Raw genomic sequence first — 17,703 nt, forward strand, 5'->3', positions numbered from 1 at the left:
ATGAAAGCAAATGTTTTCTGTCTCTTAGTATGAATCTGTTAGCATAAGGTTATCAATAAACAGTGTGCTGCAGAACAATGAGAAAAGTCCCGTTATCCTCTCTCTCTTCCACCAATCTGAATCAATCTGGTTCTGATATTGACGAGTCTTTATGTCACTTGTTTTCTGATTGTCAAATTGTACAGAAATTTTGAAAAATTTGTTTTGTGAATTTTTCTGCAAGAACTAATGTAAAAATAACAGAATATATGAAATACATTTTTGGTTATTATGAAAGTAGACAAGTATTTTTTTGTGTGTAAAATTCTAACAAAGTCACTTAAGTTTGTGGAAAATTATTAAATGGTACATCTGTATTTGGCTTCTTCTGAATGACATTATTTTGGTTAGTTTGAAGTTAAAATGATCTTAATGCTGGATGTGTTTCAGGTTTTGTCTTCTCCAGATGTTCACTGATGGACTGGAGTGCTGTGGATTATTGTGATGTTTTTATCAGAGTCTCATTCTGACGGCACCCATTCACTGCAGAGCATCCATTGATGAGACACTGATGCAGTGCTACATTTCTACAAACCTGATGAAGACACAAACTCATCCTGATCTCAGATGAACTGAGAGTGAACACATTTTCAGATTATTTACATTTTTAGGTGAACTATTTTAAGCTCTTCGGAGGAGAGCGAATGTTGCAAATTCTTAGATATCTTTAGAGTATTTTATAAAAGAGATGAACCACTGGATGTGTGTTACTATCACTTACAGTTCCAGTGTAATTAATGTCAACACACTAAATAACGCTGTGTGATTCTTCAGGAAAACACATTTTGATCAGCACTGTCCTGACAGTGAGTGTGTGGAGATTACAGACCTGACTCACATTAACCTCCAACCAGAGAAACAGCAATATAAAGAGATGCACACACACACACACATAAATACAAAGCTGTGTGTGTGATCATCACACAGACGGCAGCGAAGCGACACGCTGCCTGAAGGGGAAACAGATTCTGACACACACACACACACACACACACTCTGCATGCAAAAGGCGAATTTGTTTTGGCAGAACGACGACACTCCTGCAGGCTGTAAAACAGGTGTGTGTGTGTGTGTGTGTGTGTGTGTGTGTGTTTTAGTCATCCAATACAAAACAGGCTTTTAAACTGAACACCACATGACAGTCACACACACACACACACACACTCACACAAACTCACACACACACAAACTCACACACACACACACACACACACACACACACACAGAGAATATTGTTTAATCTCAGTTTAATTCCACTGATTGTATGTCTGTCTGAGATTAAGATTCAGATCTGTCAAATCAAAGAAGTGCCCAATTAAAAAAATAAAAAAATATTATTATTTGCATTATCACTGAAGTAGTTGGTTTTTTGATAATGAATAATGAATGGATTTTCAATGTTCAATGTTGAAAGTAAAAATGAAATGAATGTTTGATTATTTACATTAGTTCTGTATGACTGTTGTGGAAACAGAAATATGAGCGCGCACACACACACACACACACACACAGAGAGACACACACACACACACACACACAGAGAGAGAGAGACACACACACACACACACACACACAGGTGGGTGTATTGGGGCTTGAATATGAAGTCAGTCACCTGTATGAAAGACCCATTAGTTGCTCAGCAACAGCTGAGAGTCAATCATAAAACCCTCTTTCTGGAACAACTAATGCAGCAAAGAGTGTGTGTGTGTGTGTGTGTGTGTGTGTGTGTGTGTGTGTGTGTGTGTGTGTATGTGTGTGTCATCCTCACTAGCCACTGATTGGCTAATGACTAAATAAGCAGTGATGATGTCATGACAGTTGGAGTGGATGACATCACATCACATCAGATCAGATCATCAGTCCTTCTGTCCGTCTCAAACACACTAATGTGGTCAGATGGTTCTTATCACTGAATAAACCGCACTTGTTGTGTGTATGCTTAACTAATGAATTAATGCATGTGAGATGCTGATAAAGACATTATGGAAATTACACATTACACAAATTACACAGATGAGAGTCATTGGACATAAACAGCAACGACTGAGTGATGATAATCCAGAGATGAGGGGATAACCAAACACCCCGGAACGGATCTGATCAACAGCAGAATCCAGACGTTTCTGACAGATTAATTCACACATACTAACTGATAATGAAGACATCACTAACAGCTGAAGTAAAATATAATTAATACGTAATCAGAGATGGGCAGTATTCCAGATACATTTATTTTAAATACATATCTGAAATACTTGTTTTGTATTTGGGAAATAAAAATAATGCAATTTGCATTTAAATACATTTTTCTACATAGTATTTTAAATCAATTTTCATGCATTTATGCCCATCTCTGTATGAGTGCAATTATTTAACAAGTCGAGTGTCGTCCCAGAGAATCAAAAAACCCTAACAAACCATTATTCCCATCATCTCTCTGACCCTCAAAGTTTATTCTACTGTCCCTTCTAGATGCACCTGACTCTGTTGTGACGGCTAATCGTTCTCCATGTGAAATGAGTTATGAATGTTGATTAGGTGTTGACATGTGACAGTGTCCGGCTCAGACGTGATGCTCTTCTGTTTTCTACAATGCTTCGATTCAGGAGCGATGTGCAGTGACCCGAGCGCTGGATCTGGAACAGTTTCTCATTGTCTCGCCCGTAATAACCTCATCTGGTCTCCACGGCAACATCATAACGGACAGACGACATCATCACCATCATCATCATCATCATCACAGAGACACATTCTGAAGCTGTCAGTCAGAATATTCTGCATTCAGCAGCATCTGTGTCATAATCACTTTCACACTAATGCACAAGCCTCACACACTTCAGGTGTAAAAACACTGGGCAAAAACAATACAAAGATCCAAATACAACACACACACACACACACACTATTGTGGATGAAAGAGAGGTGAACCACTGCCATCACGCCACAGTCTGGAGTGGGACGCCCTCGCTCTCTCTCTCTCTCACACACACACACACACACACACACATTTATGCATCCTGCAGAGTACAAGAGCCCCCAAGTGTGTGTGTGTGTGTGTGTGTGTGTGTGTGCGGAACAGAGAGAAAGAAGAGATAAAGAGAGAGATCTTTTGTTCATACTTTCACAATTTCTCCTCTATTATATTTAATCATGTTCCAGTTGAATCTCTTGTGAATCAGTCAGTGACTCTGATGTTTTGTCGAAATTATGACACTAAGGTCCATATACTAAGAGCCCGGCGTGTCACAACCTCAACTTCTCGTCCTCGTAACCTTCCGATCGATAAATAAAGCTTCTTTACAACATCAGTAAAGCTGAACCGTTGATCTTCAGAGAGTAAATACAGGGAGAAATGTAAGACAGGAAACTTAGGATAGGAGCTTTTCATTTAAAGTCAACATGAAGCACAGTTTTAACAACTTCTGTAAAATATTAAGGATCTTTAATTGATTAATGATTGATTTTATCCATCTTTGGTCTTTAAAATAATAACATGCTAGTGAACCAATCAACAATAAGACCAGGAACAAAGTCAAAATAAGTCAAAGTTGAGTACACGGTGACTTCAAACATGCTGAAGGATGCAAACCTCTTCTGATGATCAAAATAACACAAGAGGAGCGAAGAGAGCGAGACGGAGGTATAGTTTCAGAAATGACTAAAATAGACTCAAAGACACAGATGATTCATTCTCTCTGCTGATACCAGCTGTGTGTGGAGATCTGCTGAGAGTAAACTTTAGAACACACACACACACACACACTTCCATTGTTTTCCATCAGGTCAATGATCTCCTAACACAACCCTAAACCAACCGTCTCAGAAATCATCAGGTTTACAGACAAACATCATCCAGGACGTTCATGAGTGTTTTAACTAGTGTCTTGCGCTCGTAGCTGATCGTTTGCTTCAGGAAAGCTCTAGCAAGGACTGAAATGCTCCAAAAAGCTCTTTTCATGCTGATCTGACCAGCACAGCTGACCACAGGTGATTGGAGATGAGCTGTAGCTGATTGAGTTTACAAGTCATTTTTAGGAGGGCGCAGATCCTTTTTCCAACTCAGTTATTCGTTTTGTTTTGTTTTTTCTGACATGTTGGTGTTTGATCTTTCACTTGGATGTTGTAATCATCTGTGATTCTTCTACAGAAGGTGATTTGTTCTATTCCCACTGTATAATCACTCCAGACCAGATGTTGGCTACACACATCATCTCTAATATTTCTCACATGAACCTCTCAACAGTGTGTCAAACAGTCAATCCTACACTCGACCATCACAATAAAGAAGCTTGTATCTAGTTTGAACCCTTTAGTATATGGAGACCACACTTCGGAGTACTCCGAGTACTTACTGAACAAGTGTGTGAAGCCGCTTCTGATCCGGATATGATCTCATTAAGATCTGCTTGATGCTGAAGACGCACAACAGACGCGACGCGACCGCAACGCGCGGCTCTCATCCCCGAGCTGGCGTCAGCGCGTCGCGTCGCGTCTGTGAGGAGAGATCGGTTCGGTACTCACAGTTCGGTCCGGTACTGCTGGCTACGGCAGAGCAGCGAGTGTCCGCACGCCTGACCCATCATGCATCGCGCCGGAGACACCGGTACCGGGAGACACTGATGATCGAGGAGGAGGAGGAGGAGGAGGAGGAGGAGGAAGGGTTTCAGAGATGATGCTGATCATGAGCTGAGAGAGACAGAAGACTCGTGCCTGTGTGTGTGTCTCTCTGAGTGGAGTGGGATGGGCGCGTTCTGTAATAGATGCGCGTGCGTGTGTGTGTGTGTGTGTGTGATCGATCTGAAAGGCGTTTCCTCTCCGCGCTCAAGTTTCTGTTCACTGTTTTCCATCATCTTCTCTTCACTCGATCCGGGGACTTTACTTTCGAACGTTCGAAAAACAAATAGTAACATTTAAAAACGTCAGACGAGCATCGAACTAAAACGTGTCGGAAATCAAATGTTTCAAAAACTTTGTTGTACTTACACTTTAAGAAAACATTTCTATATATAATTCTGCGAATATTATTGAAACGTGACTCTGGAACGTTCTGAAAAAAGTGTGAACGTTAAAAAATATGTGTCAACTAATGTCAGAGATGAAAATGGATGAAATAAGTGATAGCCAAAAATGAATAATCAGGTATTATTTACTCACCTTCATGCTGTTGGTTCAGTGAAAAACAGAAGATTATTATTCACGATTATTAGATATTAAAACTTCTAGAGTCATAGTTTATCATGAGGAACAGACATACATTTGAGATGTTTTTGAGTGAAGATGAATAATAAAACTATCACCCTTTTGAATAATAAAAAGAACAATTTGTACATTCCGAGAATATTGAGAAATAACATTAGAATTTATCTTTGAACGTATTTGTGTTCGCTGGATTACAGACACACAATCAGATGACAGTCATCAAACACAACTGCACAAACGCACACACACACACACCTACACACACACCGCCTGTTTGCACTGCAGCAGAGCATCATGGGAACTGTGGCAGTGGGGAACAGGACACAATTCATTTACGGCCTTCATTCATCAGTTACCAAAAAAAAAAACACTGTTCTTATTGTTAACTGAAACTAATATATATATATATATATATATATATATATATATATATATATATATATATATATATATATATATATATATATATATATATATATGTGATAAACTGAAATAATATATAAAATAAATATTAGATGTAAAAACTTACATTAAAAAAGCACATAAAATTACAAAAAATAAAACAAAAATATATGCTAAATTAAAATATTTACAATTTGTAAAAAAAAAATTTAAAAAAAAATGATAAAATACAAAAGCACATAAAAATTATTTTAAAAAATTATTAATAAAATGACAAATGCCCAGAATAAAAATACTAAAACTAAATTTAAAGCAAAATAAATAGAAGGTGAATTACAATAATAAAGATATAATAACATTGACAAAAACACATAACAAAAATCACTAAAACTAAAATAAGAAAATAAGAAATTACATTAAAATTACAAAAATATAAAATTAAAATGATTTCAAGCTTAATATATGTTGAAAATAAATAAAGCGTGTAACAAAAATACTAAAATGAAAATGAAAACTGACAAAAGTCCAAATATGACTCAAGTCTACAATACTATAGAAGTTACTCTAAAGTAACACTGAAAAGGACAGAGTATATCATGAGCCTGTAGTTTCACAAATAAATAATTTCACTGAATGCTCTTTGTGAACTGCAGAGGAACTCTAATATTTCAAAATGAAAGGGGAAAAATCATTTCTCATAATTCCTTTCAGAAAGCACTCCAGAAGCAATTTCCCAGGATCTAGACGAAGCCTAAAGCACGGCGTGAACGCTGATGGAATAAAGGTGAGCAGCTTCAGGTCTGAATCGTTCATCATGTGCTTTATCTGCTCATGAGTCTGCAGGAAACATCTGAGCTCATTATTCACACGAGGACATTCGCTCGCTCTCATCAGCGGAGAAACACACTGAAGGGCTGCTGGGACACACATCACTAAAATGATCTGATCCCAGACAGCCAATCAGGTCCAGTCCAGGTCTGTCACCTGCGCTGCCATTGGTCCGATCGATCGCAGGATTTGATTAGTTCTTCACATGGCATCTATAAGGTTAAATCAAAGAAATAGAGATATTAAAATCGAATTTAAGAGCTTTAGTAAGATCTGCACATATAAAATGAATACAGCATGCCATTACAGAACAAACCCATGCAATCATATAATAAATCTCAAATTATTTGACTTAAACACACTGTGGCACACGTTTAGCTGCAAAACAGGGTCAAATTCTCAAGACGTGTTTTATTTGATATTTACAAAATTGCTGAAATTGGTTTATGATCTCATATATAAAATTGCACACACAGTAGAAATCCATTGATATTGATTTTGCTGATACGATCTGCCTCTCCTTGAACTGTCACCTTATCGTGGTGGAGAGGTTTGAGTACCCGAATGATCCTGGGAGCTATGTTGTCTGGAGCTATATGCTCCTGGTAGGGTCTCCCAAGGCAAACAGGTCCTTGGTGACGGGCCAGACTAAGAACAGTTCATAAAACCCCTAATGGCAAAATTAAAATCAAGGACCGTGACGTCGCCCGGCATGGCGCAGCCGGGGCCCCACCCTGGAGCCAGGCCCGGGGCTGGGGCTCGTATGCGAGCGCCTGGTGGCCGGGCCTTCCCCCATGGGGTCCGGCCGGGCTTAGCCCGAAGGAGTGACGTGGGGCCGCCCTCCTGTGGGCTCACCACCTGCAGGAGGGAGCGTAAGGGGCCGGTGCATAGTGGATCGGGCGACAGTCGTAGGCGAGACCCCCGACGACCCGATCTCTGGACACGGAATCTGGCTTTAGGGACGTGGAATGTCACCTCGTTGGCGGGGAAGGAGCCTGAGCTTGTGCGGGAGGTCGAGAGGTACCGACTAGAGATAGTCGGGCTCACCTCAACGCACAGCTTGGGCTCTGGAACCACACTTCTTGAGAGAGGCTGGACTCTCTACCACTCTGGAGTTGCCCATGGTGAGAGGCGGAGGGCTGGAGTGGGTTTGCTAATAGCCCCCCAGCTCAGCCGCCATGTGTTGGAGTTTACCCCGGTGAACGAGAGGGTCGCTTCCCTGCGCCTTCGAGTCGGGGATAGGTCTCTCACTGTCGTTTGTGCCTACGGGCCGAACGGCAGTGCGGACTACCCGGCCTTCTTGGAGTCTCTGGGAGGGGTGCTGGAAAGTGCTCCGACTGGAGACTCCGTCGTTCTACTGGGGGACTTCAACGCTCACGTGGGCAGTGACAGTGACACCTGGAGGGGCGTGATTGGGAGGAACGGCCCCCCTGACCTGAACCCGAGCGGTGTTCTGTTATTGGATTTCTGTGCTAACCACGGTTTGTCCATAACGAACACCATGTTCAAGCATAAGGGTGTCCATCAGTGCACGTGGCACCAGGACACCCTTGGCCGGAGGTCGATGATCGACTTTGTGGTCGTGTCATCAGACCTTCGGCCATATGTCTTGGACACTCGGGTGAAGAGAGGGGCGGAGCTGTCAACTGATCACCACCTGGTGGTGAGTTGGATCCGATGGCGGGGGAGGAAGCTGGACAGACTCGGCAGACCCAAACGTACTGTGAGGGTCTGTTGGGAACGTTTGGCCGAGCCCCCTGTCAGAGAGATCTTCAACTCCCACCTCCGGCAGAGCTTCGACCGGATCCCGAGGGAGTCTGGAGATATTGAGTCCGAGTGGACCATGTTCTCCACCTCCATTGTCGCTGCGGCTGCTCGGAGCTGTGGCCGTAAGGTCTCCGGTGCCTGTCGAGGCGGCAATCCCCGAACCCGGTGGTGGACACCGGAAGTAAGGGATGCTGTCAAGCTGAAGAAGGAGTCCTATCGGGCCTGGATGGCTTGTGGGACTCCGGAGGCAGCTGACAGGTACCGGCAGGCCAAGCGGACTGCAGCCCGGGTAGTCGTGGAGGCAAAAACTCGGGCCTGGGAGGAGTTCGGTGAGGCCATGGAGAAGGACTATCGGTTGGCCTCGAAGAGATTCTGGCAAACTGTTCGACGCCTCAGGAGGGGGAAGCAGTGCCCTACCAACACTGTTTACAGTAGAGATGGGCACCTGTTGACCTCAACTGGGGATATCGTCGGGCGGTGGAAGGAATACTTCGAGGATCTTCTCAATCCCACCGACTTGTGTTCCGTTGAGGAAGCAGTGGCTGGGGACTCGGAGGAGCACTCGTCCATCACCCGGGCTGAAGTCATCGAGGTAGTTAAAAAGCTCCTCGGTGGCAAGGCACCGGGGGTGGACGAGATCCGCCCCGAGTACCTCAAGTCTCTGGATGTTGTGGGGCTGTCTTGGCTGGCACGCCTCTGCAACATCGCATGGCGGTTGGGGACAGTACCTCTGGACTGGCAGACCGGGGTGGTGGTCCCTCTTTTCAAGAAGGGGGACCGGAGAGTGTGTTCCAACTATAGGGGGATCACACTTCTTAGCCTCCCTGGGAAAGTCTATGCCAGGGTACTGGAGAGGAGAATTCGGCCGATAGTGGAACCTCGGATCCAGGAGGAACAGTGTGGTTTTCGTCCCGGTCGTGGAACACTGGACCAGCTCTATACCCTTTCCAGGGTGCTGGAGGGTTCATGGGAGTTTGCCCAACCAGTCCACATGTGTTTTGTGGACTTGGAGAAGGCATTCGACCGTGTTCCTCGCGACATCCTGTGGAGGGTGCTCCGGGAGCATGGGGTCGGCGGCTCCCTACTTAGGGCTGTTCGGTCCCTGTACGACCGGAGCAAGAGCTTGGTTCGCATTGCCGGCAATAAGTCAGACCTGTTCCCGGTGCATGTTGGACTCCGGCAGGGCTGCCCTTTGTCACCGGTTCTGTTCATAATTTTTATGGACAGAATTTCTAGGCGCAGCCAAGGGCCGGAGAGTGTCCGGTTTGGGGACCATACGATTTCGTCGCTGCTTTTTGCGGATGATGTTGTCGTGTTGGCATCCTCAGACCAGGACCTTCAGTGTGCATTGGGACGGTTTGCAGCCGAGTGTGAATCGGCCGGGATGAGAATCAGCACCTCCAAGTCCGAGGCCATGGTTCTCAGTCGGAAAAGGGTGGATTGCCCACTTCAGGTTGGTGGAGAGTTCCTGCCTCAAGTGGAGGAGTTCAGGTATCTTGGAGTCTTGTTCACGAGTGAGGGAAGGATGGAACGTGAGATTGACAGACGGATCGGTGCAGCTTCTGCAGTAATGCGGTCGCTGTACCGGTCTGTCGTGGTGAAGAAGGAGCTGAGCTGTAAGGCAAAGCTCTCGATTTACCGGTCAATCTACGTTCCTACTCTCACCTATGGTCATGAGCTGTGGGTCATGACCGAAAGGACAAGATCCCGGATACAGGCGGCCGAAATGAGCTTTCTCCGTCGGGTGGCTGGGCGCTCCCTTAGAGATAGGGTGAGAAGCTCGGTCACTCGGGAGGAGCTCAGAGTAGAGCCGTTGCTCCTCCACATCGAGAGGAGCCAGCTGAGGTGGCTCGGGCATCTATTTCGGATGCCTCCTGGACGCCTTCCCAGGGAGGTGTTCCAGGCACGTCTCACCGGGAGGAGGCCCCGGGGAAGACCTAGGACACGCTGGAGGGACTATGTCTCCCGGCTGGCCTGGGAACGCCTCGGGGTCCCCCCGGAAGAGCTGGAGGAAGTGGCTAGGGAGAGGGAAGTCTGGGCGTCTCTGCTTAGACTGTTGCCCCCGCGACCCGGCCCCGGATAAGCGGAAGATGATGGATGGATGGATGATACGATAATGTGCTTAAAGAAAAGCAATAAAAGGATTATTGCGCTGATACCAATAAAAAAGTGTTCAGAGAGAAAATGCAAAGGTTTACGTTGAATTACATATCAGATGCTGTTTAATCTGTCGCCAAAATACCAATAACAGCCAAGAAAAAAAAAAAAGGATTTTAGATGCATAACGATTTTTTATTAATTAACAGGCCTGAAATACACCAGGACTCTTATTGTGAAGTGTATATGCTCTACTACTTCCGGCTGCTCATTTGGTAAAATATGGTAACCAAAATACCAATAATAGCAAAAAACAAAAGATTTATGCATTTATGTACTTTTAATCATAAACGAGCACAGGGTGCACCCGGACTCTTATTTTGAAATGTCGCGATCCCCATAACTGATTCAAATGATTCACGATCCCAAACTAAATTAAATGATTCGCGATCCCCATAACTGACTCAAATGATTCTTGATCCCGCTACGAACTCCCAAACTGATTCAAAAGATTCACGAACCCACTTTGAACTCGCGAACTGACTCAAATGATTCGCGATCCCCAATAACTGACTCAAATGATTCGCGATCCCGCTACGAACTCCCAAATTGATTCAAATGATTCGCGATCCCCAAACTGACTCAAATGATTCGCAAACCCACTTTGAACTCCCAAACTGACTCAAATGATTCGCGAACCCGCATTGAACTCCCGAACTGACTCAAATGATTCGCGATCCCCAAACTGACTCAAATGATTCGCGAACCCGCTTTGAACTCCCGAACTGACTCAAATGATTCGCGAACCCACTCCGAACTCCCGAACTGATTCAAATGATTTGCGATCCCCAAACTCTATAATTTACAAAGTATTAATATACTGTAATATTTTTGTTGTTGTTGTTGTTGCTATAAAGACAGACCTAAGCCATCAATAGCCTTTAAAATGGCTTAAAATGCATTATATAAAAAAATAATGAGGCAATAATGATTGGTTAATAATAACACTGTTAAAATACATAATGTAGGCAAATACAAAATAAACAATGTTATGTACATGTTATTACAAATGCCATGTGATTGCTGCTGTTACACTTACAGGACAATCAAATCCTTGTTTAGGATACTGACCAAACATTTCATTCAAATATTCACTTCATCTTTCATTTTTGGACACCTTTTTGCTATAGATGACACAGGCTTTATAATTTCTTCAACAAAAAACGTGCATATCACAACCCTTACAAAAATAAACCATGGTTTTATCATAGTAAAACTGCTTAGTTTCCTTTTGCATGATTTCTGAATGCTTGAGACTATAAAATAAATTAGAGTCATAATAAAGTTATAGCCACAGGTAAATGTCGAGAGCTACAATTGTGATTTGTAAATAATACAATTTATTCATTTAGTTTTTTATTTGATTAAAGTTATTTTTTCACCCCTATAGTAGTTTTTTTTTTATCATCATATTTGAGGAAGGGGGGCACAACAATATATATACGTCTGCTATATGTTGCCACCCCTCAAAAATTCCTGCCCCCTTCTCGCCACCCCATCAATATTTTTCCAGATCCACCAGATTTTGTGCTGACGTTTTGAGATTATTAGTGAAGACCAGAAACCTCTGAAAGAACGTTCAGTTAAAATTACCAGAAGAATGCTTGTTTATAACATGATTCTCCCTAGAGTCTCAAATCTGATCCTCTGGATCTTTTGAGGAGCGTTTGTTTCACTCTTCCTCAGCAGCAGAATCTCTTCATGTAAAGCGAATTCATATTTCTCCTCACACAGTGCATTGGTTTAAACAGTGAAAAAGTGTCCAAAAGACCATGATAGCCATCAGTTCTGCTCTGTACATGACAGATTAAGAATCAAATCAACACATAGCTGATGATCTGAACATGATGTGCTGTTCTGGGAACTTCAAGAAGCATTTCTGAAGTGCTTTTACGATGTTAACAGGTTTTATGTGTGTGTATTTGCTGAGAGGCAGATGGCAGATGACTCTATTGATTCCGGGAGAAGCGCAGGAATTACAGGGATCCAGTCAGCTCTGTGTGTGTGTGTGTGTGTCCGGATCAGATTGCTCTGGCTGTCTTCCAGTCTAATGCACAGCTAATAACAGAGGTCAACACACACTGGCGAGTCTGTACAGCTCAGCTAATGGAGAAGCCTTCAGAAACACACAGACACACACACACAAAGCCGAAGTCAATGATAAGAGGCAGAAAAATACTGCGGAAAAACCTTCAGTGATTGCTTTACGTGAATAACAATCTGAAATTGAATTCATCATTTGCTTAAAACAAACGGCCTGTCGTCATGGAAACCGCATCAGGACCATTCCCTCCAGAGACTGTTAAAATCCGCCATATGACGAAAACAAACAGCAGCGCTTGAAATATTGGATATTAAAACTGGCGTGGAGTTCCTCGGGGGTTAATCTTTCAGTGTTTGAACATGAACGAGACGAGAGACTCACCTTCAGTCTGTATCTCATGCAAACCATCATCGACCCTAAACACAAACATACTGAAAATAAATAAGAGCTAGTTACAAAGGCAATATTTCACATTTTCGTTTAGATTAAGTTGATGCATTAAAATAACTAAATAAAACTGACATAAAATTTAAACATATAATAAACATAACAAAACACTTTAAAATGAAAATAGAAAATGTAAAAATAAAAGGTAATTCAAAATATTAATAAAAACAATCATATCTCAGCCAACTTTTTCTTCATCTGTATTTGTGTCTTGTATTCCAGCACACATTCACTCCAGACGGAGATTTTCTGAGCCCAATGACAGATTTTTGTTCTCATTTTAAGTATAAACTTTCTCTTTTTATTTCACATTTTAAGAGGAAAAAACCTTTCAAAAGAAACATTTAGAGGAATAACATATTCATAAGATAATGGTAAAATTCTTAGAACATGTTGGTTTTCATTGACTGCAGGGAAAGAGATTGGAACGAGACTGAAGCGAAGCAGAAAACTGCTCAAATGTGTCTCTGTAAAGCTGCTTAAGAGCTGAAGTCCTTCCACAGCTTCTGAAGCACACACGTACAGGATTAATTAAGCAGAAAGTGCTGATGCTCCACCAGAGCCAGAGAGAGAGAGATTCGGCAGTTTCATTCATGAGAGACGCTTCAGGAATACAGACGAACAGAAACATGTTTCAGTTCACATATTTCTTGGGTTCTCAGAAGCATGGTTTAAAACTGAGACAATGTTAATATACCAAATTAATCAAATCTGATTTTTAAAACCTTTCTGATATACTGACAACCACCTTAAAGCACAGGACATAAAGAGGAACAAAATTAATTGCAAGTAAAAGATATTACTACTGTATCGAGAAAAGGATACACACCATCATCAAAACACTAAAATAATGTGATAAGACGTTACACAAAAAACCTAATGTACAGAAATATAAAAAAACTAAGAAATAAGAAACAGTTATTTCAATGAAAGAAAATATAAAGTTGAATAGAGATCATCAATTTAATTTTTTTAGGCGTGAATAAAAACACATTTTTATAAAAAGAAAAAAAAACATGAAATGAGTCAATTTACGTTTTTTCACTGTAAACTATAATTTGTTCTCTTTCTCTTTCAAAAACTATAAATTTAACAGTATTTTACTGTACATTTACATAAAGAAAAATGTCCCAGTAGATCTAATGCAGTTTTTTCAAAAATGTATAAATAAAGCTCCCAAAAAATGTTTTTTTTAACAACCATTTTTTTCTTCGTTTGAACAACTTTTAATAGTCTAAGAAACTTTTTTTTTTTTACTATAAAGAACCTTTGCTCCATAAACAATGTTGGGGAAAGTTACTTTTACAACATCGCATTACTCTAGAAATAAATACTGGGTTTGGGTATATAAATAAATACAAACCCTAACTGATTGCATAACTTTAACAAAAGTTATGTGTTGTTAGTTTTGTGTCACTTTTTGTCACCTGAACTGGGCTTGCTTATTCATACTTGAATAATATATACATACATACACACAAAACTGTAAAAGCCCTTTCACACCAAAAGGGAATGCAAAGGTACTTTATGGAATGATATAGATGCCAATAAAGAAATGTACATTTAGTATATGAATTTTAACTAACTAAAATATAAGCCTGTTGTAGATTTATGATGGTAATATCGGTGTAAACGTGTCATCACATGGCTAGTGTATTCACACACGTCCTGTATGTGAGCTGTGGAGAGCTTCACACTTTCATAAGTTGTTTCTCATTGTTCAGAAAACAACTTCCATAAGCAGAAGTGATTCTCTCTCTCTATCCATCCCTTTCTCTACAGAACAGTGTTGATGTGGAATTCAGCCGGAGGGAAATGTATTCTCTCTCACAGACACACAGGCAAAAATAATCCTGCATTTGAAAGCAATAAACATTGAAAGCACCTGCAGTTACTCGGCTGTTTCTGAGCTTGCTTGTGTTTCATCTTTATGCCTCGACTATTTTAGTTTCTAAACACAGAAAACTACACATTAAGACCGTGCATCTTGACTAATTTAATGCACTGAAAGAATCACATGTATTTTATGACAAAACGCAGGTGCACTTTAACGCCTGACAAATGCAGAACGACTGAAGCGGCTGCATTTCTTCAACACAAATCTAAGTCAGCACATCATTTTGTGCTAAAACACATTCTCATCGACTTTTGTCTTACAGTGTACAAAACACATTAAGTGTACACTGTAAAATATGATCGATTTGTTTTTAAATTGCTTCATGGGGATTTTGGGTTTCTGTTTTTATCACTCCATAAATCAGAAAATACTGTCAACAGACAGGAATAAAACACTTTTTCGCCATGTTTTTAGGAATAAAATGTTGTATAAATCAATGTGAATAACATCTAAACAAATCCTTCAGTAAAAACCTCCAGAATATAGATATGAATATAACCCTAAGTTTTGGTATGTGTAAGTGCTGCTAAAGTATAGAAACAAACTCAAAGCCTTTAAAAATGTGCATTTTCGGCATGTTTTTAGGAATATACTCTTGTATAAATCAGTGTGAATGATATATGAACAAACCCTTCAGTAAAAACCTTCAGAATATAGAGAGGACTATAACCCTAAGTTTTGGTGTGTGTCGGTGCTACAGAAGTCCAAAAACAAACTAAAAGCCTTTAACAATTGGCATTTTCGGCATGTTTTTAGGAATATAATGTTGTATAAATCAGTATGAATGATATATGAACAAAAATCCCACAGTAAAAACCTTCAGAATACAGATATGAATATAACCCTAAGTTTTGGTGTATGTAAGTTCTGCTGAAGTGGAGAAACAAACTCTTAAAATACGGATTGGAACTGATATTACAGATGCAAACAATGTGCAATAAAATAAACACTTAAGTGTATTTTGGATGTTTTCTGAAAAAAGACATTATGAAAGTGAAACAGACCAAAATATCATTATTGACCAGAGCAAGACAAAACAATGGTTTATGATTTAATTGTCAAAAAAAAAAATTGTGGTTATACAAGATTCAGTTACAGTTTGGTCCATTTAGCATAATTCAAATTAACACTTTTTTTTAATTATAATCAAATTGGCTGTACAATTCTTTTCATTATCTTTTAGTGAAGATTGAAACTATGTCAGACGTGCGAGAGAGAGTGAATCTACAGCTTCAGATTCCCACAGAATTCATAAACGCAACACAAATAAATGAATAAATGTAAGCATTGTGAGAGAAAGAATCATGACGTATCAGTCTGAATGTAAATGATTAAAGAGAAGAGCAGAAAGCATTGAAACAGTTGCTATGGTGATACGAAGGTCAGATGACGTCACGCTAATGAGGAGCTCAGATTGAGTCTGTGAAACCAAGAAAAAAGCCTTTCAGCTGGACACAAGAGAACTCTGAATGGTTCGGACAAACTGCTTGGAGTCTGACTGTGATATTGACCGAGACGAGCCCAATTACAGTCATCACGTCATCATTACTGTACGGGGTCACGACCTCTAAAACATGTGATTCTCACTCCTCTGGTGTGGCTACATAATTACAGGACAGAAGGACATGCAAAAGAAAAAGAAAACAAAAAATCAAAAATTTAATGTAATTAAAATTAAATATCAAATATAACATATATTACAAGAAATGAAGTCAGAGCCATCAAGTGTTTTGCGTTGTGCATCATGTTCATGACAATCAAAATCTAGTTTATAATTTAGTTTTTTCATGGAATAAAGCAGTAAAAATTCCTAAAATGATCTTCAATTATAATCAATAAAAATCATGTTTTAGGACCATTCAGAGTTTTGTATTGTGCATCATGTTCAGGACAATTAAACTTCAAATTCTCATGTCATACACTAATGAAAACGTGAAAACGCAGTAACAAGTGCAGAAACAGACAGGATGATTATGGGATGGACATACAGGTGTCTCTCTGTTGCCTGGCAACAGCACCCAAAAAGATGATCCGCGGCGGAGAAACAAACAGAAAACCGAGAAACGGAGAGAAACTCCTGAGAGCATGACGATGACGCTTATACAAGAGTTATTATAGTTACTATTTATAGTTATTATAAATTACATTTTAGAGAAAACATGTCCATATGGTCTCTAAATGTGAATGTCTGGGACCACAATGAGTTTGAAAATACAACACATCTACATTTCTTTTTAATTAATTGAAATATAGCTTAACTAGAACATGGTAATAATTTTACTGTACCTTCTGTTTGAAGTGCACAAAAGTGATGCTATCGCTCAGTATTTTTGCTTTGTTTACAGTGCAAAGGACTTAGATTTTAAATTTGTTCAATTTCTTAGAAAATTTAGTATCTTCATTTTGCATCTCAAAGAAATGTAATGTTAGAAATTTGTAGAAAACAGAACAGGAAAAGATTCATTTTTACTTTTAATAGCATGGCTTTATGAATTTAAGCATTCTTGCTCCGTTTAAGTCCTTTTAAGGCCCTAATTTATGAAATTAAGATTTTTTAAGACCCACAGAAACCCTTCAACTATAACTAGAGCCATTAAAAACACAATTTCATTACATGAAATAAATTAATCATTAAGTGAAATAAAATAAAATACATAAAACCTATGATTAGAATATATATAAGTTGAAATAAAATGTATATTATATACATAGAACTTATTTTATTTTAGCTAGATGTCAAGGAAAAAATGTAGTTTAACAAAAAAAGTTAAATAACTAAAACTGATAGAAATATTATAAATTAAATATACATTTAAAAAACAAAGACAGACAATAATATTGATGGATGTGAATGTCTGTGTTCTGCAATGTTTATATAACATCTCTGATCAGTTTGATTGACAGTCAAACACAAACACTGTGA

At 40.0% G+C, this 17,703-nt stretch overlaps 1 protein-coding gene across 2 annotated transcripts in view; it reads right to left on the reverse strand.

The window, feature by feature from the left end:
* Positions 1 to 4,747, reverse strand: part of LOC128029101 (cGMP-dependent 3',5'-cyclic phosphodiesterase-like) — a 105,103-nt gene extending 100,356 nt beyond the window's left edge. Inside the window, exon 1 of one of the 2 annotated variants that reach the window (XM_052616635.1) lies at positions 4,561 to 4,747. In XM_052616635.1, the coding sequence (XP_052472595.1) occupies positions 4,561 to 4,622 (62 nt within the window). In that variant the 5' untranslated portion in view covers positions 4,623 to 4,747. Of the gene's footprint in view, positions 1 to 4,391; positions 4,451 to 4,560 lie in introns of those variants that run through there. The other variant, XM_052616636.1, reaches the window with a different exon arrangement.
* Between the last annotated feature and the right edge of the window lie 12,956 nt (positions 4,748 to 17,703).

The sequence above is a fragment of the Carassius gibelio genome, chromosome A15 (genome assembly GCF_023724105.1).
Source record: "Carassius gibelio isolate Cgi1373 ecotype wild population from Czech Republic chromosome A15, carGib1.2-hapl.c, whole genome shotgun sequence".
NCBI classification, from domain to species: Eukaryota; Metazoa; Chordata; class Actinopteri; order Cypriniformes; family Cyprinidae; genus Carassius; species Carassius gibelio.